This window comes from Mustela putorius, unplaced genomic scaffold, assembly GCF_011764305.1.
Source record: "Mustela putorius furo isolate JIRA1106 unplaced genomic scaffold, ASM1176430v1.1 tig00537227_pilon_pilon_pilon, whole genome shotgun sequence".
NCBI lineage: Eukaryota > Metazoa > Chordata > Mammalia > Carnivora > Mustelidae > Mustela > Mustela putorius.
Window position 1 is genome coordinate 46,404,114 of NW_025422368.1, and position 22,684 is coordinate 46,426,797.

General features: G+C 34.8%; 1 protein-coding gene across 1 annotated transcript in view; it reads left to right on the top strand.

The window, feature by feature from the left end:
• Positions 1-22,684, top strand: part of TRHDE (thyrotropin releasing hormone degrading enzyme) — a 382,185-nt gene that overhangs the window by 216,866 nt on the left and 142,635 nt on the right. Inside the window, exon 6 of the mRNA XM_004752417.3 lies at positions 11,362-11,499. Coding sequence (XP_004752474.2) covers positions 11,362-11,499 — 138 coding nt within the window. The remainder of the gene's footprint in view (positions 1-11,361; positions 11,500-22,684) is intronic.

Below are 22,684 nucleotides of genomic sequence, written 5' to 3' on the forward strand. Positions count from 1 at the left end.
AGACTTGTCTTCTCTTGATTGTAGTGGTAGGGGTGGTATATGGTAGGATATTTTTATTCAAATATTCTTTATTTCCCAACTTGTCTGATTAAAGATAAGGTTAGGTCAGTTGGTCCTTCAGAGCAGATTTGGCATGAATTACATTCTCTTCTTAACTACCCATATGACTGGTCCGATTTGAAGAATCTTAAACATACTACACTATTGAAGATGACTAATTAAAAATGAAAGCTCTTTAAATAAAGCTTTTGCCTTGGTTTTGAGGCCATAAGGAGCTTTTCTTGGAATTTTTGGCTTCTTTTGAGAGCTCATAAGCCATATCCCTTCCCAGGCCTGAAAATAATTTGGCTTCTCACCACAAAATAATATTTTTCCAAAATGCTAAGCATTTTGTTGGCATTTTTGGGCCTTTAATTGACAAAATATTTCCAGAGATCAATCTATATTGACTAATTTTTCACTATTTAACAAACATTTATTGGATACCGATTTTTTTTTTTTTTGCTAGTTTCTCTGCCAGAGATGGGGAACACACTGATAAGTGTGAAAATCAAATCCTCACAGATCTCTTTTACCAGTTTAATAATTTTCATCAGAGTAATGTCACTTTACAGTTTCCTAGAACGAAGTTCAATTCCTTTTTTCTACCTATTCCATGGACTAAATTTTTGACCCTCGATGCTTCCTAATTGTGTGATCTTGTTTCTTCATCTTCAAAATATGTATAAAATATTCATGCTGTTTTTTATCATAGGATAGTTTCAAGAATCAAAAAAAAATGGTTTTATGATCATTGTCACCAATATTATTGTTACTCTTATGTAATTAAGTGTAATAGTATTACCTTTAAGGTTCAAAAATTATCTTCCGGTGGAGAATATTCTGAATCACATATTAAAGATTAGTAATTACCAGAGGGGAGGTGAGTAAGGGCGGGGTTGGGAGAAACAGGTGATGGGAATTAGGGAGTGCACCTGTGAGATGAGCAGGAAGTGATGTTTGGAAGTGTTCAATTACTAGGTTGTATCCCTGAAGCTAAAATAACAACTGTATGTTAACTGGAATTAACATAAAACTCTTAAGAAGGAAAAAAAAAATAAACTGTGTAGAATCAGAAACAAAACAAAACAAAAACAAAGCCAGCCACAAGGAAGCCTGCGAGTAGACGCAGGCATACCTGTGTGCTAGTATGTTTGCAGTGAGTGATTTGCTTCACATCTGCATTATAGCTTTTGTGGAACTTAGCCACACAATCTCAATGGCTGAAGAAAGTGGCTGCACGACACTCTACCAGATCAACATTTGCTATGATCAAGCAAAGATGATAAATCTGATTTTCCTGACTGTAACTAGACTCAAGAACAGAATTCCCATCTAAGTTCATCTCAATCCTTACTGAGTGTATTAAACAGACTCTTGATTTTGACAGCATCTCAGTGCTAGGTCGGCCCTGCTAGCTGAACTAGCAGGGGGTCTGGGTCATGCCCATAACTGATCTCTCTGGTTATACCAGAAGCAGCGTTTGATGTCCATTAGGTCTTAGTTGAGTTTGAGAATGGTTTCCAATGGAGTACATACAAACCGTTGCCCTATTATTTCTCCTAATTCTGGTGCAGTGGCTAAGAGCATGGACTCTAGAACCCAGCTGGCCAGGTTCAGTCCCCAGTTCTTAGGCAAACTTGAGCAAGCCAGTGAACTTCCTGTAAAATGAGGATCACAATAGTATCACTCATTATTAATAATAGTGCCATAAAAATTAGTAAGAAAAAAGAAAGTGCCTTTACAAGACACTATTGAGTACACTTATTCTATTTCTGAATGATTCTAGAATGCTAATATTTTAATATTTTTGCACTTTATAAATGAATTGCTAGTCCAGATTTTGCATTCTGAATGTTGAAAATTTTCTCTGTTAATATTACAATCAACATATAAATATTCTGGTAGCTTACTTTGAGAGCTGGGAATAAATATGGAACTTCCTTCTGAATGGTTAACTTTTTGGGCCAGAAGTACCGTATATGTTTTGGAGTTTTGGGTTTAAATTTTCAAATTTGAAAAAAAAATAGTACTTTTTGTTTTTATTGAAAATACAGACTTCTGTAATCTGGCAACAAATGTAAAGTATATATATATTTTTACTTTATTTATTTATTTTACAGAGCAGGAGGAGGGGCAGAGGGAGAGGGAGAGAGAATCTCAAGCAGATGGTGCTGAACGTGGAGCCTGATGTGAGACTCAGTCTTATCGCCCTCAGATCATGACCTGAGCTGAAACCAAGAGTTGAATGCTTAACTGACTGAGCCCCCTAGGAGCCCCAACAAATGTAAAGTTTTATTAGTCTAGGTTATTTGATGAATTGACCAGGTATAGCACTAAATATTGATATTAAAGTATAAAAAATGTTCTAATAAATTTCATTCATCAAGTTACTAAGAATTTTAATACAGATTAAGGTCATTTGAATTATTTTTGATTTCACAAATTAAAATAACATAAAATGAATTAGCCACTTGGTATCTATGTTAATAACTTCAGGGAGTTGATTAGCTTATCCTTGGAATTCTTCCAGACCGAATGGTATAAGAAAGTTTCTTTAAGAATTTAAACAGAAATTGATTTTGTTTAAGATGGCTTGTCAGAATGCATTTAAAAATATTCTGAATTATATTTTATCAGTTAAATACTGTAGTGCCTTCATTGCTTATTACTAATGTGTCTGCAAAATATTAGTGAGTCCTTGTGATGGATGTGAGGAACAAGTGTGTGGTTATCAAAGAAGATTGGCAAATTTGATTTCATTGAAATGCCTTATCAGCCTGTCAAAAAAATTAAGCATAGAAATAGAGAAAAAGATTCTCACTGCCAGAGTCAAGATAGGATTATTGAAAAAGATGAAGAAGCTATTTTCTGTCAGAAGCTTAAAGTCTCTGGAAAAGATCCTGAAGTGACATGTGGAAGAGCGGGAATTAGTTCTGTTAACCAGCAAAGGACAGGAAGTATATCTCCCTTATTAAACAATATGCTTCACCAGGTTAGAGACTTTCTTTTACCCTCATTTCTCAGCATTTAACCTGAGGTATAGCATCTATGAGGTGTTAAATAATAAAATTCCAGTCAAAAGTTAACAAAAAATTATGAAATGAAGGTCAATAGATCACTTACGAAAGATGTAACAGTTTTTGTACCTATATTAGGGACTCATTCATTGACTTAAAAAGGAGATTGATATTTCAAATATATGCAGTCGCATTGGGTAAATGTTTGAAGGAAAAATGAGGGAAAGGTGTCAAGAAACCCTAAAAAGTAAAGGGAAGCTAAATGATATGAGCATTTTAAGAGGGTTATATGAAAGCTTATGGCATATGGTTATTATTCACAGTGATGTTTTGGGCTGCTAGAATCAGAATGAGCTATGTAATTAGACAACCTGTTCTTAATTATTACTGTGATTGGCATTATTTGAAGCACATTCATGATTGTTCCATAAGACCCAGGATTATCATAATTAATGAAAACATGAGTGACTAATTGATGATAACGTCTGCCCTATGAATACAATACTACTATACTTTTCAGGTTCTTGAGTAAGTCTGTAGAAGGTTCATGATTTAGATGTATATAATGAAGTACTTTTTGTTTTCCATCTTAGTATTTCCTCTTAGCTGTGCCACATTTTAGATAGTATGAGACGTGACATATTTAACTTGTGTGTTACAAACAAAACAAGACGGCTGAAGGATATCGTCATGGGAGAGACAATTTAACCCACTTTCTCTGTGTTAGTCACGTTTGAGAATATAGCCGTTCATAGAAAACTGTACAGGGGGTTATTTGGGGTTACGATAGGCTTACAAAGTCATCTGAGGTAGGCTTATAGAAATCTAATTGCTTTTTTAGTTTATGCATTGAATAAGGCATCTTAGAAATTTGTGGCTTGGCAGGGGTTGAGATGTGGTTGATAGTTAAAAGAAATAAGAACATATAGAACTCATTTTAGTTACTTACTGTAAAGCTTGTGTGAAATCCCAGAATAATGGGATATCACTAGAGATCTGCCTGGATTATTGTGTTTATGTATCATTTTCTGTTAAAGGTTATGCAAACAAATATAGTAGTAAAATTTTCAGTACAGTGCTTGTTTCATTGTAGGCGTTAATGGTGATATTTTAAAAATTATTCTTCAATGGCTACTATATATGTGTGTTTACACAAGTTTGATTTTAATATAGATGGAGCACTTTAACAAACTGCCCATGAAAATGATTATTAACATCTTGGGCATGTGTATTTTAAACATGAGATTTTAAAATGCTAATTTTTAAGATACATTGCTATAGGGAAGCACCATTTATTTTCACTAGCTCTTTAGTTTTATTTCATCCATCCATATGATTTAGCTGTCTATAAAAGGTTAACTAATCAGCTAAATAATGACATAGTATTTCATAAGTACATCTAGCTAACTTTCAACTGAATAAAATTTGAAATACTTTTGGACATTTTAGAACTTTGTAAAACTAGGACGACAATATAAAACTGCGGAGTAAAATTCTTTTAATATTTTAGGAAACTCGGAATCCAAATAATTTCTAATTTTTATAAGTATGGCATGGTGTTATTTGTTTACAAAGATAATAATTGCAGAGTTACAGAGATACCATATTAACATAAATAAAACCTGATTAATATTTTTCCTCCATATATTTGCTTTTCTTTTTTGAATTCTTGATTATATTCCTCTACTTTAACCCTTGTCATGGTTTGAATAAGTCGCAGAGAACAAGACTGAAAAACCCGGACTATGCAAACAAAGCTCTATCACTTGTCCTAGTCTTGCGTAGAAAGGGGCTCAGATTAGTAATGCTTTATGCGGCATTTTGTTGAAGCTGTGAAATCTTAAAGATCTTTATCTCATGGTAGAATAGATTTCAGAGGGGTAAAACATAAATAACATATTATGTCTTTTTTCTTTGTATTGACAGATCAATTGAGATTGAATGGACTCGGTCATAGACGCTGAAAGCATTTCTACCCATAACCTTCCCTCTATTCTCTACTCCCATAGTACTTTATTTATGCTACTAATGCTTCACCCATCAGATGGCACTAACGATTTGTACACGTACCTGTCTCCTTATTATAATGGGAGTTGCTTGGGTCCCAGCTGTGTTTGTTTCCCCAGCTTCTAAAGGATGTCACATGTACAAAGCAATCTATAAACATGTATAGAATAAGGTTGCATTGTTCAAATATTTAATGTCAGCTATCCTTACTGATTTGCTCCATGGATTAGAAAAGTACCTATATCTATATCCAACAGGACATTGTGAACATTAAATATTTCAATAAGACACTGCTTTAAACAAATGAAAATACTGAAAAAGGAAATACTTGTGTCTATTTGGCTATCTGTATATGTATCTACATACGTATCTATATGGGTCTTTGTCTGTATTTATGTCTAAATCTGCATTTAATTCATACATCTTAGAATTCCAAAATAAATATCTTACTGATCACCAGTGATCATCACAAAGTTGAACTATATTTTAGATAAATAATTATTACAGTGTCTTGTGAGCACAAAGATAATGTCCATAACTGTGTGTTCTTCGCACACGATTACACAATTTTGTCCTCTGTTTCTGGTTGCTCTGCATCCTAGTCCACTTTCCACTGTTCATTCATAATCTCTCTAAATGTAGGTCTGGTGATGTCACTTCTTAATTCTAGCTTCCTCACTTGCCGTGGAGGATCCTTGATGATTCTGTTCTTCTCTATCTCTATGTGATAATCATTTACCTCATTTTACTCCCAGCCGTCTGGCACGCAAAACTTGGTAGTCTCCCAAACAAGCCATTAAATCTCATGACTTTTCCAAGATATCCTGTCTGTTCCAAATGCCCTTTCCCGTTGTATCTGTCTAGAAAACTCAAATCGTCCTTAAAGATTCAACACTGTCAGAGGCTGTTCCTGCCATCCCCCAGGCAGAACAAATCTCAGCCTTAGGTGTGGAGGCACAGTGTCTCCTGAACCTACTCCCACTTTTATATACAGCAGGTGGTTTTGTAATATTTGTTTTCATCGTTATCTCTCCTTTTGCTACTATAAAATCTTTGAAGGTCGAGTCCATGTCTTTGTATCTTTTTTATCTCCAGAACCAGGCATACCATCTGGGATATAGCAGGTGCTCAATAAATATTTGTAGAACAAATTCTCTTATTTAATCTTCACAACCACCTATGTTTACAAATGAAGGTGAAGTCTAAAAATACTGAGTAACTTGCTCAAGGTCACACAGCTCATGAATGGCAGATACTTTCCTGGGCTTGTAGGGCACTTTCATCAACTTCACAGGCGTGAGCCTGCCTTTTCTCCCAGGAATACCAAAGAGCCATTTGTGTTCACATCCATCCTCCTAGAAAATTGGGTCCTCGTGGCTGCTCTGATGTAACCCGCTGCTGCCCTGAGAATTGTTTTTTTTTTTTTTTCTGCTCTTTTCATGCCTATGAGCACCTCACCACAACTTGAACTGGCTGAGGCTTGGCTGTCATCTTCGTCCGGTTTGATGTATCTGACTTTCTTTGATCTTGATTCAGATTAGTCTCTGTTTTATTTTTCTTTCTTTGCTGATGACGGAGTCAAAGTGACTGCCTTGTATTGTTCTTCACTAAAACGGCTCAGACTTCTTGTAGAAACTTGGGGACACCCACCCCACCTTTCAGTAGTATCTCCTGTTTTCCTATGCGCATCCGTGCACACCCAAGCCTGTGGCTGGATTAGAGTCTGACATGTCCAGGCAGAAGCCATTTTGAAGTGTTAAGGAAAGTAATTTGTCAAGTGTGTCTAACACTGCGGTAAGAATTCTTAATAACTCCCTTTACATGTATTACTAGACTCCAGTCTAGGAAATGTTAATATTATAAGAAATAATAAAAAAGACTCGATTCTGAGATTTTATTTATATTTTTAAACGGACTACAATTTACTGCCAAAAGTTGTTTAGTGTATGCCCCTTGGAGGCTGGCCTTTTCTTTCCGCCAGGTACTTGTAGCGTGTTGCTTTGTAGATGTTTACTGTCACCTTCCAGCACCATGTCTAGAAGTGGTCTTCTTCAGTTTGCCCTCCAAAGCAAACTTTTTTCCACGACTCCCATTTCTTTCAGGAGCTTCCCCCCAACTCTTTAAAAAAATTCTGTCAAGTCATCTCTTAATACTTTCTCTCCATCATCCACTAAGAGGACCAGGGCATCGAGGTATCTGTGTTGGTGGATTTTTCATTCAAAATATCTCTCAGGTACAGGGGTCCTTCACCAGCGCCTTGTTCTAATACATCATCGCCGCCTCCCCTCTGAGCACAACAGCCACTTTCTGCCTCCCGTCTCTGCATACATCAAGCCTCCCTGTATACCACAGATAAGTTAATTTTCCTACGACATTACTTTTATTATGTCATTATGCCTGCTACTGCCTATTTATTAGGACCAGACTCTTCCACCTGGTAACTGAGGACTCACACAGAGGAGGTTTTTTTTTTTTTTTTTTTCCCATGTTTTCTCTGCCTGGAGTTGTCCCTTTTAAAAAAGCTGCTTCCCCCATTCATCTAAGTAACCCTTCATCCTTCAACAACCCGCTTTAATGTCACTTCCCCTGTGAAGCCTTTTCTGAACTAATTAATCATTTCATCCTTTGTGTTTTATAACATCCATCATATTATAATACAGTTAGCTGTTTATCGGTCTTTCTCTTACACTTTTGAGTTCTTTACGGTTAGGATCTAAGTCTCTGTCATATATTTCCTCCCCAGACACAGCACAGTATCTGGCACAGAGGAGGAATTTAATACATATTGGTTAAATGAACGAATTAAAAAAAAAATAAGGGAGCCTTTCTTTTTTTCCCATGTGTTATTCTCAACTCCGAATTTATTCATACTTTCTTTACCTAGCTAAAAAGTTTTTTCACTATTCTCCAAAAATTCAAATATAATTTATTTTTAAAAATAGTTCAATACAGAATGATATATTATGTATTATTTGAATAGTTTAAATGTAGACACAGATGCAACAACTCCAAGAAGGGTCTATGTTAGAGTGGTAGGATTTATTCTTACTATTAACATTAAACTTAAACAAATTTTAAAGTTCCACATTTACCTTATTGTGCTGCTTTTTGAAACTGGTAGAATAGCTTATCATGGTGACCTTAAAATATGAGCTAGAATAAAACTGTTAGATATGCACCATAAATATATTATTACACACACACACACACACACAAACACACACACACAACTTTAAAGTTCCTTCAAGCATCAGAACAAATTCTATTTCTTTCATTAAACTTTGTATAAATAATTCTATTTTACAGATTTTCTCCCCCCTTCAGATTTCCTATGGCATTTCTAGTGTGTGAGAGAAAACCATTATTTTGTTCACTGTATCCAACTATTTTGTTTGATCTCTTACCTCACATTAGAGCCAGGATATCTTCAACTTTATTTTGAAACTTTCTCGGTCTCAGATTCACAGTAGGCAATTAATCAATACTTTGTAATTGTTGCTGTTACTATTATTGTAGTTGTGGAGGAAGGTGGGGGAGGGCCCCAGCAGGTGATGGACAAGCTAAGATTTTTCTTTTTTTTTTTAAGTTTTATAGTGACACAGTTTTTATTAAAAATTAGCAGCTTCCCTCCTGGAAACTCTTTGTAGTTTTGCTAAATTGGGTTTGCCTCTGGCTAGAATTTTCTTTTTTTCTTCCTTAATTTAAAGTGTTCTCTCTTCTGAATTTTGTAAGTGTTCTTCTGCCAGGCTTTTCTTTTCTTCTTTTTTTCCTCTTCTCTTTTAATGCCTTTTTTCCCCCTCAATTAAACAATGTCATTTTCTCCAAAAATGTAGAAAATGAATCTTTTGCTAATGACTCAACATTACTAAATTTAAGCAGTTTCTTGAAATTCTACTGATGAGGCAAAGGTTTGTTTTTGTTTTCCTTCAGAAGCATGAAGCAACATATCACGTATAACTTATATTTTCTTAAACAAGAGAATTTCATTTTAAGACATTTAAGTTTCACTTTTGTAATTACTTAGCCATTCACTTTATAGCATTTAAAAATCACATTGTTAGCAAACCAAGATACATGCACTAAATTTTCATATTGATCAATATACACTTATTGGTGCTAAATATTAAAAATTAAGATTTGAATAAAATAGCATTTTAAGTTCAGTTTGCACTGTGGTTTCAATCAGATGTTTGAGTTACATAGTGGAGTGGGCAATATTTAAAGAATTAAATATTATTTTTCCTTTGGAATGAAAACCACATCTTTAATTTGTATTTTGTGTAAATAAAAGTGTTCATTGATCAAGTTGAAGTATGATGATATATTCCAAGTTCCTACCCATTAAATTCAATATAAAATAGTTGTAATGTGCATTTTAAATTGAATGAGTAACAAGATTGCATACCTGCTTAAGAGTAACATTAACATGTGTATTTTGGAAATACACAATTTTCTCTTATTCTCTTAATCTAAGCCATCTGTCTTTTTATTCTTAAAATTTTATTTTTTAAAAAGATTTTATTTATTTATTTATTTGACAGACAGTGATCACAAGTAGGCAGAGAGGCAGGCAGAGAGGGAGAGAGGAGGAAGCAGGCTCCCCACTCAACAGGAAGCCTGATTCCGGGGCTTGATCCCAAGACCCTGAGATCATGACCTCAGCCAAAGGCAGAGGCTTTAACCCAGTAAGCCACCCAGGTGACCTTATTAAAATTTTAAATTCCAAGGTCCAATCTCACTCTCCTTAATTTGTCTTGAATTTGGAACTTAATTTGAGAAGAAATACAGTATTAGTTTATGTCATATTTGTCAATTTGTTGTTAAGTTTGAACTTCTCATCATGGGCTCTTAGGGTCTGAAGCAGACTCCTGGGACCAGTTCAGTCCCAGTTCAGTGGGACCATTGGTGTGAAACTCTCAGACCAAGAAAGGACTGAAGAAATTAGATCTGTAGTCCACAGAGTATAAAAATATGCTATTAGAAATAAACATGATAGTATACAGTTGGCTGGAGAACTAATTAAATTATTGATTAAACATACTAAATCATTGAACAAATGGTGATGAAGTAAGATGCCTCTCTAAAGCCAGATTTAAAGAACACACATATATAATGGCTAGTTAACTATTCCTTTTTTAGCATATTTATTCTCTATTTCCATTTTTGTAAAAATCCAGGATTGGTGTACTCCCAGCTTGAAATTACAACTCACTCAGAAATAACATGCTGTTTATCTGCTGGCTCAGAACTAGAAGGCTGCAGGAGTGAGCTCAAAATTAGCTCTAGCAATTTAAGTGTTGCAGTCTTTAATCTCGGTAATGATACTCCTCCAGTCTGAACTACCTAGGGGCTATTTAGCCCTCCTTATCTCTTGCAACTTCTTTTCTCTCTCCTTCCTCCCTCAATGAAGGCAGGAGGCCAGAGGACCAAGAGCTGCTAGCATTTTTGTTAACAAAACCCTAGCTGTTTCTTTAAAGCAGGCTTCTTAAAACAAAACGACAGAAAAGTGCTTTTTCTTTGCAGTTTATTTCTAACTTAACAAATCAGCGTTTATCAGAGCAAATACAAAGGTCTGAACATCACACAGAATAGACATCTGATGATTTCCTTTGTTTTCACAACTTTATGGTAATGGGTCATTAATACCTGTTAAGCTCTACTTTATGTTCGTTATCCTGAAGTCACATATATATCCACAGATATTACAGTTTTATGTCAATTTGCCTTTTGCTATTTGTTGGGGTCTCTTGAGGTTCTTTAAGAAGATAAATGGTGTGTGTGTGTGTGTGTACTAGAGAGAAAATAATGTGGGGGGAGGACAGAGGAAAAGTGGACAGATTAGCGAGAGAGAGGATGAGGTGTTAGAGTGGTACTACCCATAAATGGTATAAATAGCAAAATGGCACTGGAACCCGGAAATTTAGTTCTTATTCCTATGTTGAACTTAACGAAAAAGGTTATTTGGCACTGGAACTGTGGGCTAGATCCTGTAGAACACACAAACAAGCTTAGTCTGCTTCACATACGTCCCCACTGTCTGAATTTGCTCTAACCGCTGTTAAAGCACCGTCCACTGTTTTTATGTTTATTTAAGGCCCATTGTAGCCCGTTGATTTTGTTTTGTGTTGCACTCAAATCAACCACCTTCATTTCAGAGTAACTTAGAGGCATTTTATTTACTGGGCTCTCCTTGGGAGTTCAGTCTCCACTGACAAGCATCGTCAAAGAAGTAACACTCATTCTGTTATGGTTATGACGAACCACCTATGATATTGCCCCGTCTACTGTATTGCAGGAAAAACAGAGGTTTCTGACGGATGTTCTGCATGAAGTGATGCTGCTTGACGGCTTGGCCAGTTCCCACCCAGTATCACAGGAAGTGCTGCGGGCCACAGACATTGACCGGGTGTTTGACTGGATCGCCTATAAAAAGGTGGGAATAGATAAGACCCAAGCGCCAACTGGATATTTCACTATCCCAGGGTGGCCCAGCTATTTCATGCGAGATATAGTCTCTCCATCCTGCTGATAGAAATGGACTGAGTTAGAAAATATAGAGTCACAAGGTTCATGTCATTTTATGAGTTAGGGCTTTTTGCTTTATAAATCAGCAAGATGGAGATGAATGTTTGCCAAATAATGCATAGAAATGTTGGAAGTATTAATGAATAAATGTTTGGAGCCTTGGTATGAAATTGCTGTACAAATGGTGTTGTGTCAATGTCAGTTTTTATTATTATTAATAAGAGAGCTGACCTAAACAGTGACAGATTATTTGTCATCAATGCCCCTTAAATACTTAACTTGTTTTGCTTGGCTGGTACAAATGGATGTAGGAAGTGACATATATATTTTATAAATATTATTTAAGGGACATTTAGGAGATTAAACATCTTTCTTGGATAGTAATCATGATCAGTGAAATTTTAAAGACTAGACTTTGACTGACAAAGATTTTGGACCAATGACGAGACACAGAAATAAGACCCACTCTGAACTTTTCCCCATTGTTACATGGATTAAGATTTTTCCTGTCTCTATCCCTTTGTTGTTCTCATTTAACATAAATATGTATATCTCTTTGTTTAATACTTACAGCTACTTGGGAATTGTGAAAATAGTGTGAAAGTCTCGTTCAACTTTGGCGTAGATAGAATTGCATTTACTGGGATTTCCATGTACTTTATTGATTAAGTTTTTAATTGATTAAAACTGTTTCTAACATTTTTCCTGATATATTCCTATTTACAATTAGAGGTGAAATAAGGTACACTAATTTAGATTTTGGTTTTGTACTCATGAAATGACTATCTCAATGACTATGAGTTAATATTATATGTTATACTATGTAAAGATATAAATTGTGTTAGAAAATATCTTTTCAAGTCATGGATCTTTGCATTGGCTATAAAGGGGTTTCTGATGTTTTAGAAAAATAAGTGGAAGTATAGAATCATATTTAAAATATATGTTATTATATTTATATAAAATATCAAAATTTAAAATATGTATTTTTTATAAATGAGGTTTTTTTACTATATATTTTTAAAACACTTTATTTGAATGTGGTGTAGTTAGTACATACTTTTATGAGTTTTGGGGGTAGAATTTAATGATTCATTAGTTGCATATAACCCTCAGCGCTTATTACATCAAATGCCCTCCTTAATGCCCATCACCAATTACCTCTTCCCCCAACCACCTCCCCTCCAGCAACCCTCAGTTTGTTTTCAGTGTCTTTTATGGTTTGCCTCCTTCTCTATTTTCATCTTATTTTTCCTTCCCTTTCCCTATGTTCATCTGTTTTGTTTCTTAAGTTCCACATATGAGTAAAATCGTATGGTATGTGTCTTTCTCTAACTTATTTCACTTAGCATAATATCCTCTAGTTCCATCCACGTGATTGCAAATGACAAGATTTCATACCTTTTGATGGCTGAGTAATATTCCATTGTATTTATATATCACATCTTCTTTATCCATTCATCAGTCGATAGTCATCTGGGCTCTATTCCATATTTTAGCTATTATTGATAGTGCTGCTCTCAACATTGTGGTGGGGTGCCCCTTCAAATTACTATGTTTGTATCCTTTGGATAAATACCCAGTAGTGCAATTCAGGCATAGGGCTTGAACCCACAATTGCAAGAGCAAGAGTCACTCGCATGCTCTACTGACTGAGCCAGCAAGGTACCCCCATATCTTGCGTTTTTGTTAGTAGCCATTCTAACAGTTATGTAATAATATCTCATTGTGGGTTTGGTATGCATTTCCCTGATGATTAGTGATGTAGTCTTTGTTTATTTCAGCTTAATTCTTTTTTTCAGGGTTATTTTGGCTATTTGAGGTCTTTAGGATATGGAAATCTTTCTCTTTCTCTCTCTCGATATATATTCTTGATATATAGAAATATAGATATCTGAAAAAAGCCATTGGAATTTTGATACGGATTGTATCGAATCTTTTGATCGCTTTGGTTTGTATAGAGATTTCACAGTATTAATCCTTCCCATCCAAGATCATAAGCTATTTTTGCATTTACTTGTGTCTTTGTCAGTCTCTTTCATAAATGTCTTATGGTCTCAGTGTAGAAGTCTTTCATCTCCTTGGTTAAATGTATCACTAAGTATTATTTGCCTTTGATGTTATTGTAAATGGGATTGATTTTTAAATTTCTCTTTTATATAGTTCATTGTTAGTGTATAGAAACATGATTGATTTCTGTATGTTGAATTTGTATCTTGTAATTTTACTTAATTAATGTATTAGTTGCACTTTTGGTGGAGTCTTTAGGGTTTTCTATATCATCTACACAAAGAGATAATTTTACTTCTTGCTTTTTGACTTGGATACATTTTATTTCTTGTTCTTGCCTGGTTGGTTTGGCTAGGATTTCCAGTACTGTGTTGAATAGAAATGATGACAGTGGGCATCCTTGTCATTCCTGATCTTAGAGGAAAGGATTTTAACTTTCACCACTTTGTATGATGTTAGCTAGGGGCTTGTCTTCATATCTATGTATCTTTAAGTACCACTGTATGCTTTAAGTACCACTAAAATACTGTCCTTCCTGTGTGTTTTCAAGTGATGATAGATCTACTGGATTTTTCAAAGAAGATTTTACAAGAAATAAATTTTAACAGCTATACTGAGATATAATTAAAATACAGTAAATTGTACATGTTTAAAAGGTACAGTTTGATATAGTCTGACAAACGTATACACAGTGAAATCATCACCATGATCCAGTTAATGATCATATCTATCGAAAGTTTTCTCATGCCTCTTTATAATCACTTTCCCATTATTACTGTTTCCTCCATTGATCAACTTTGTCACTATCAATTAAATGCATTTTCTACAGTTTTATATAAATGAAATCGTACACATGTACTATTTTTGTCTGCTCTCTTTCACTCAACATAATGATTCTGAGATACATTCATGTTGCAGAATATATGGATATAATACCAATTTCTACATTCTCCTGGATATTTGAGTTCTTTCTAGTTTTTGTCTGTTTCAAATAAAGCTGCTATGAACATTTGTATGCAGCTCTTTGTATGTATATTTACTTTTATTTCTCTTGGGTAAATACCTGGAAGTGGAATGTCCAGATGATATGATAGGTATGTTCAATGTTTTAAGACTGATGATCTGTTTTCCACTGTAGTTGTACCATTGTACCATGGTAGATTCCTGCAGAACCTGTATCAAAGTTCCACTTTCTCCACATCTTCACCAGCATAAACATGTTATAATCAGTTCTCTTAATTTTATTTTTAAATATATAATATATGATATAATATAATATATAATATATAAATTATAAATAAACACATTTTATTTATTTGAGAGAGAGAGAGAGAACATGAGCCAGGGGTTCAAGGGGCAGGAGAAACAGGCTCCTTGATGTACAGGGGGCCCAGCATGGTGCTCAATACTGTGACCCCAAGATCATGACCTGAGCTGAAGGCAGACGTTTAAATGACTGAGCCACCCAGGCACCCCCCAATTTTAGATATTGTAATGGTATCTCACTGTAGTTTTATGTTACATTTCCGCAACAACTAATGATATGGACCAGTTTTTCACTTGCATATTTTCCCTCATATACCTACATTATGGAAGAGTCAGTTCAAATCCTTCACCCATTTTTTTTTAAATTTGATTGTTTTATTACTGAGCTTCTTTTAAAAAAAAGTTTTATTTATTTATTTGAGAAAGAGGGACAAGCAGACTCTGCACTGAGTGTGGAGGTCACTGTGGGGCTCAGTCTCAAGACACTGATATCGTGACCTAAGCCAAAATTAAGAGTGGGACGCTTGACACACAGATTCTTCATATACTCTGAATACAGATTCTTCATCGGATATATGATATGCAAATAATATTTTCCCCACTTCATGATCTGACCCTTATTTTTATAATAGTGAATTATTTCATAATTTAGAAATTTTGCATCTATGTTGAGGGGTATCAGTCTGTAGTTTTGTTTTCTTATAACATTTTTTTCTGGTTTTGTTATCACTATAATGTTAGCCTCACAGAAACTATTACTTTTTTTTTTCAGTTTTCTGGAAGAATTTATGTACAATTTATGTTCTTTTGTTGTTGTTAAATATGTGGTAGTATTTACCAGTATAGCAATTTAACCAATACAGCCTGGAATTCCTTCATGGGAAGATTTTTAACTAGTAACTTAATTTTGAAAATATTAGCAGGTTATTCAGGTTATTTAAGCTTCTTGAATAAGCTTTGTAGTTTGTATCTTTTCTAGGATTTGGCTCGTTTCATCTAAGAAGTTTAATTTATTGGCATCAAGTTGTACGTGATAATTCCCTTATCAGTTTAATAACCACAGAATCGCTAATAATGTCACCTCTTTAACTCCAGATATTGTTAATTTTTGTCTTGTCTTTATGTAGCTAGAAGTTTATACACTTTATTTTCTGAACTCAGGCCTTTGATCTAATTGATTCTTATTCTTCCTTTCTTTTTTTTTTTTTTAATACTTTATTTCTTTATTTGAGAGGGAGAGAGAGAGAGAGAATGAGAGGAGAGAGGTCAGAGGGAGAAGCAGACTCCCTGCTGAGCAGGGAGCCTGATGTAGGACTTGACCCCAGGACTCCAGGATCACGACCTGAGCCAAAGGCAGTCGCTTAACCAGCTGAGCCACCCAGGCACCCTTACTCTTACTTTCTGTGTCATAGATGTTCTCTATGACATCTTCTTTTTTACTTTGGATTTAACTTACTCTTTTTTATGGTTTCTTTAGGTGTAAATTCAGGTCATTATTTGGAGACATTTCTTTTGAGTTCAGATGTTTAGTCCATAAATTTCCTCTTAAGTGTACTGCCTAAAGTATGCCTCATATTTTGATACTTTGAGGTTTCATTTTCATTCACTTTAGGATAGTTTCTAAATTCCTTATTTGATTTATTAGTTGCCCCATGGGTTATTTAACTTGTGTTATTTAGTTTATGAATATTTGAAGATTTTCCAGAATTTTTTTTCTGTTATTTATCTCTTATTTAATTCTTTTGTGGTCAGTTAAACATATTCTGTATGACTTGAATTTTCTTAGAGTTGAGGTTTGTTTTATGGCCTAGAATTTGATGTCTGCTAGTAAACGTACCATATGCTCTTCAAAAGAATGTGTATTCCGCTGTTGTTGGCTGGTCTATTTTATGAATCTCAAGTAGGTCAAAATGGTTGATAGAGTTGTTCAAGTTTTTTATATCCTTACTGATTTTCTGTCTACTTATTCATCATGCTTTCTTGACGAGCCCTCATTGTTTGAATTCACTCACATCATATCAAATCAAACATCTAAAAATTTAGTGAAAAATAGTGGCTCAGGTACTGTTGGACTATCTGAAAAATAATCTTCAAATGTAAATTTGGAAAAATAAAGATTAGAGCAATTTGACTGAATTATCAGGGATTTTATTTTGAGAATCTCTGTATTAGGCCTTGATATACACCTTGTCCCTTAGTCTAGGTCTCTGTTTGGCTTCTCTCAGGCTCTTCCTATTAGATAAGTTAGTTTGTAGATAATATGCAATAACGAGTTTAACTTTGTAGGTAGCATGGGTAAACCATGTCATTCTGGGATGTATGACAGTTGATATAGATAATTGTACAGGTATAAATAAGATCAACAGTTAATGCATGCTTCTTGGTGCCAGGCACTGTGCCAAACTTCCTATTTATTAACTCATTGAATTCTCATAACCCCCTTATTGTATGGTAATTTAAATGGTTCTCATTTTAAAGATGAGGATATTGTGTCTAACAATAATATGTTTCCCAGGAACTTAAGTTCTAGAACCATTGTTATTAAACACTACCATATTTTATCAACCAGTGTGGCTGGAGCATTCATTCAGAATAATATGATAAGCTTCTGCTCCTATTCCAGGGACTGTGGGCTAATAAGTACTAGGATATAATGATAAGGCACAAAGGAGAGACAGCATATAAGTAAGTCAGTGCAGTAACTGAGTATTAGTAGCAATATATCCATTTTAAATGTAGACACCTAACTCAAACCATCTTAAGCAATAAAAAGGAATTTGTTGACTGAATAATTGATAAATCTGAGATGTAGTAGTAGTTTTAGTAATGGTTGACTCCAGATATTTTAACAATATCATCAGAAATCCATCTTTTATCAGCTTCTTAGCTCTTTTTCTCTATCTAGATTATTCTTAGGTGACCCCAAAGAAATTAGGCTGATAGAATCTTCAACTTTGTGATCCTAATGAGCTCAGAGAAAGAGGAAACTTCCTTTATCACAACAGAATCTATAACTTTTTCCACAAAGGGCTATGATCAATACTGGCCAATCCCTGTGTTTAAAGGATGAACAATTTCTTACAGATATTCTGACTAGCTAGTATGGGTCATGAGCTCATCCTCTGGCATAAGAGATAAATCACATAATTAATAAGCCCTTGGGATCACCTGAAGGCGGGTTTAAAAAAAAAGGAAAAAAAAAAGATAGCTAGAAAAAGTAATGGATGTCAACCTCAGAATTTTAGGTGTTATGATAAAAATATGTACAATGTATAGCTGCCAGGGAAAGGGGGAGCAGAGTGACAAAAAGACAAAGGAGGACCATTCTGTCAAGGAGGTTTAGAAAAGGATGGCCCTGTTGCTCCTTGATTGAGTGAAACATCAAATTCAACATGGATATAGAACAGTGAGTGTTCGGGGCAATAGGCAGTCTGAGGAGATAAGCCTGTAAGAACTGGAGAACCTCTTGTGCAATACCAAGAAGTTTGATCTTTATCCAGGATGCTGAGAAGAGCCAACAAAGAGTTTCAAGCAGTGCAGTAACATAATTAAAATTGTATTCTAGAAGGAATATTCCTAGAGGTGTGAAAGGTTAAAATAATATGATAGATCTAGACATTTTAGAAAAGGTTGTAATGACTGGAGTTGTAGTATATAAAACTTATTATTTTTTGTATTGTAATATATGGTACTTAATAAAAACTTTTTGCTACTCCTTTTCTGTGCTCTATTCCCTGAAGATCCCTGTTACTAAACAACATTAACCTCTGCCAACAATCAACCTCTTATTGCATTGGTGCTTTGTTGGCTTATCATGTCTTGTAATTATTCCCTTAATAATTATTCAAATTATTCCCATTTCTGTTTTTTTGTTATTCCTCCTGCATAGTAATTTCATTACACTTTAAATAACTTTTTTGAATAGAAATGTATTATGGGGTAGAGAATATTATACAGAAATAAATGTTAGAAACCAATAGACCAAATACTAATTTTTGTAGATTTGAATTTAAGAACTGAGTGGTTTTGAATAAATACTGAGTGATGTTCAGTACAGATAGTCTCAAAGCCAGGATTTAAAGAAAGATAAACTCCTAAAATTGCATACATATTTTTAGAATGGGAAGAGAGAAATGCGAGAGATAGTCTATTAAAAAATTACATTCCAGTGAAATGACAATTTTCCATTTTAATATTAATTGAAAATGTAGATGCTTTTTCCTAAAGTACGGTGGAAACAGGAAATACTGTCCATAGATAAAACGACTGGAAAAGATGGATTGAGATAGTCTCTTTGCTCTAAAAGCACAGAGGGAAATAAGAATCAATGACCCAATGACCTGGATGATGAAAGTGAGCCTATGCTTATTAAATTTACATATGATGCCAAATTGAAAGAATCGCTACAAGCTTGGGAGAGAATAAGAGATTGCCAAATGACTTCAGCAAACTTAGACAGGATCCTTTAAAAGCAAGAACGCTTTTGAACAATTCTTTTATCAAGGCTGATAGATTTTATGAAAATCCTTGTGTGGCTAATGAGGAAGATGTGTACAATTTCCATCATCTTTATAAATAAATATGAAATGGCCAGTCATTTGCATCTGTTGTCCTTTCTGATAACATGTTTCCCCTCCACTGTATTGTGTCAGCCGGGCCACGATCAGAACACGGAGAAAGCACATACCAACTCTACAAGCAGAGCAGGTCATCTCTGCATAAAACAAAAACATAAGACAGTCACTTCCTTCAAGAATATAACCCAGTCATAGACATAAAACATATGAAATAAAAGCAGAAATTATACTAAGACTAACAGTAACGCACATTGCTCACTTAATGAGCACTTACTATTTACAAGGCATTTTGTGAAATGCTTTGCAGGTATATTATCCCATTGATCCCTAATAGAATACTTGGAATGTAGGCATTTCTAACCCATTTTACTGATGAGGAAACGGAAACTTAAGAAATGAAGTGATTTCTACAGGGTCGGACATCTAGCAAGTGAACAAGCCAACAATTTGAAATCAGATCTATAACACTTTTCACAAATAATTATATTTTAAGGCAGGTAATGGTATGAACCATCTCAGTGGATGACCATTTTCAAGTTCTGGCCATCTTCATTTCTCTCTTTCTGATCTTATTTGTCAGGAAAGCTTACTGTCTCTGCTGTCAGAGTATTTCCAGTATTTATACTTTGTCATCCCCCCGACTTCATCTCTTATTACTGTCTTTTCACTCATGGTTCTCCTGTTCCCCCAACTCTTTTGCTTTCCCTGAAATCCAACTAAACTCCTTCCCACACCAAGGTGTTTGAACTGGCTGTTACCAAGGTCAAGACTGATGTTCCTCCAGATGTTACCATGATTCTAACCCTGTTTTCCTTCAAGACTTCACAGAAATGTCACCTTCTCAAAGAGGGTGCCCGTTTTAACATGTCAGCTGATACCCTCATTTTTTTTCTTCACTCATTTCTCCTATTCTGATCCACTTACTGTTTGGGGCTGTTTAGCGATCACCTTCTAACATGTTACACAATTTTCTCAATATTGTGCTTACTGTGTTATCTGGCTTCCTGCTTTCCCCCACTGAATGTGAGCTTCATAAAGGGAGGGGGTCTCTCTATGTTTTTCATTGTTTTCCAGTACTCGTTATACTGCCTGTGTATAGTAGGCACTCACTCAGTATTTCTCGAGTTGAATTAAAGTAAATGTAAGGAAAGTGATATAAACGAAACATTATGATGTTTCAGAGGGAAAGATCCCATCTGTTATAGGAATTAGGAAAAAGAGCTGGCACTTGAAATAGGATTAATGAGTTTCAGATATATTCCATATGAATTCCAGAGGGGGAAGGAAGATTGTGTTGTCCAATCATTCTGGCTCCTAATGGGCTCTGTCACATGTGGCCTGACCACTGAGTCCTAGACCTCGTGGGATCCCTTTCCTGTGAACTCAGCTCTTCTCCTTCTGTCTCTGCATTCTCCTGCCTCAGGCACATTAGCCTCTTGTTCCACAAGTCTTTCCAGCCCTTGCTCTTCTAAACAGATCCTTCTTCACAGCTTTGATTCTTACTCACAGGCTATTACATACACACCATCAAATGAATACAACTGATGACTATTTTGTCTTCTTTGACACATTGGTGCATACTTTATTGTATAGTGTGCATTATATATATATATATATATATATATATATATATATATAGCTTTGCTATGCATCTGGTATATTATATATATTGATGAACTATAGCACTTATGGTCACTTCTGTCCAAACAGTTGGATAACAGTGTCTGGGTCAGGTTCATAATGGCAATATACTATTAGTAGGAATAATAGTTGCTCTTTGACGGTCTGCTTTGCCACTGGACATCCATTTAATTATCTCCTTTACTTTCCCACTCCTGCAAGGTGGGTATAATAATCTTCACTTTTCATAAGGGTAAACAGAGGCCCAGGGAGTTTAACAATGTTCACAGGACCTTAGGAGTCAGACCTGGGTTTTACATCTTGTTTCTAACCCACGCTCCTTCCACTTTACCAGGATACTTTCTTTAAGTAATTGCCTCTTATGTCATTGTTTCAGTAGGAAGTATGGTTTGGGTTTCATATATATATACTAAAGGAAGGGATTGTCCCTGAATGAAAAAGTACAGTATTTTTAAAATAAATAATGGACTGCTATACACATAAAAAGAAGGGTTGTGCAATCTGGAAGTAATAATCACTGGTTATGATAATCTCAAAAAGAAAATATGATCAGTTTAGGAGATTGAGAAAAATTAAGCAGAGGAGAGAGGAAGAGAGAGGGATGAAGGGTGAGAGAGATGGATTTAGAAACCGCTGGAGATAAATTCTATCAGAAAAGAGATAAAGAACTTACATATGTCCAGCCTGGAGGAGAAAGGGCAAAGAGGTGACTTAATAATTGACTCTAATATATGAATGGTCATTATAGGAAGGCTGTTCACTACTTCTCTGTCAACATCAAGGTCCGAGTAAGATAAATAGCCTTAAATTACAGGAAGAAATTTCAGCTCCATCTAAGAAAGAATTTCTTGACAGAAAAGGGAATGAAACATTTCAGTGTGAAATACCAAGGGTTAGAAAATCTTCATTCTTTGATATTATTTAAAAATTGAGTTAAGAACTTGCTCCCAAATTAGCAAAATAATTGAAGAAGGGCACTAAAACAATTCCTCCTGGGACTTGACTTCCTAGTATATCATAATCAAATACTGTAGTACAAAATTTATAACCTACTAGAAATTTATTTTGTATGCCAATCTTTATGTATCATTCAATTTCTTGAATATAATTGTAGAAGTGTAAATGTAAAGGCTGTAAACTACTTGTGTCTTTGGTAAAAATGGGGAAATTTAGAGATAATTCCCATACATCTCTGAATCATCTGTTGTTATCTAAATAATTAGTGAAAGAATGTCCATGATTGAACATACTTTAGAAATTCCTTCCCTTTATTACCATGAAGCTTATCTTTGTCCTAGGCTTTGAATTACTATTTTTCTAGGCCAGAGGTGATTTTAAGAATATCATGTAAAGGAAATGCCTTTTTGCCCTTTTGCAAAGAAAATGTACATGGTGGGAGGAGATGACTTTATTGACATTTTTCTGATAAATGCCTTTAGCACTTCCTGGTAAATTATTAATTTGTGCAATTTGCTGATGGAGGCACGTTTTCTTTTGCACATGTGTTTGACTGACTCATCACCATCTGGCTGATGGTTCCTTTCTCTTTTTTTCTTTCTCAATTCTTAAAAGAGCTTGCTTTTTTCTTTTGAGTCACTT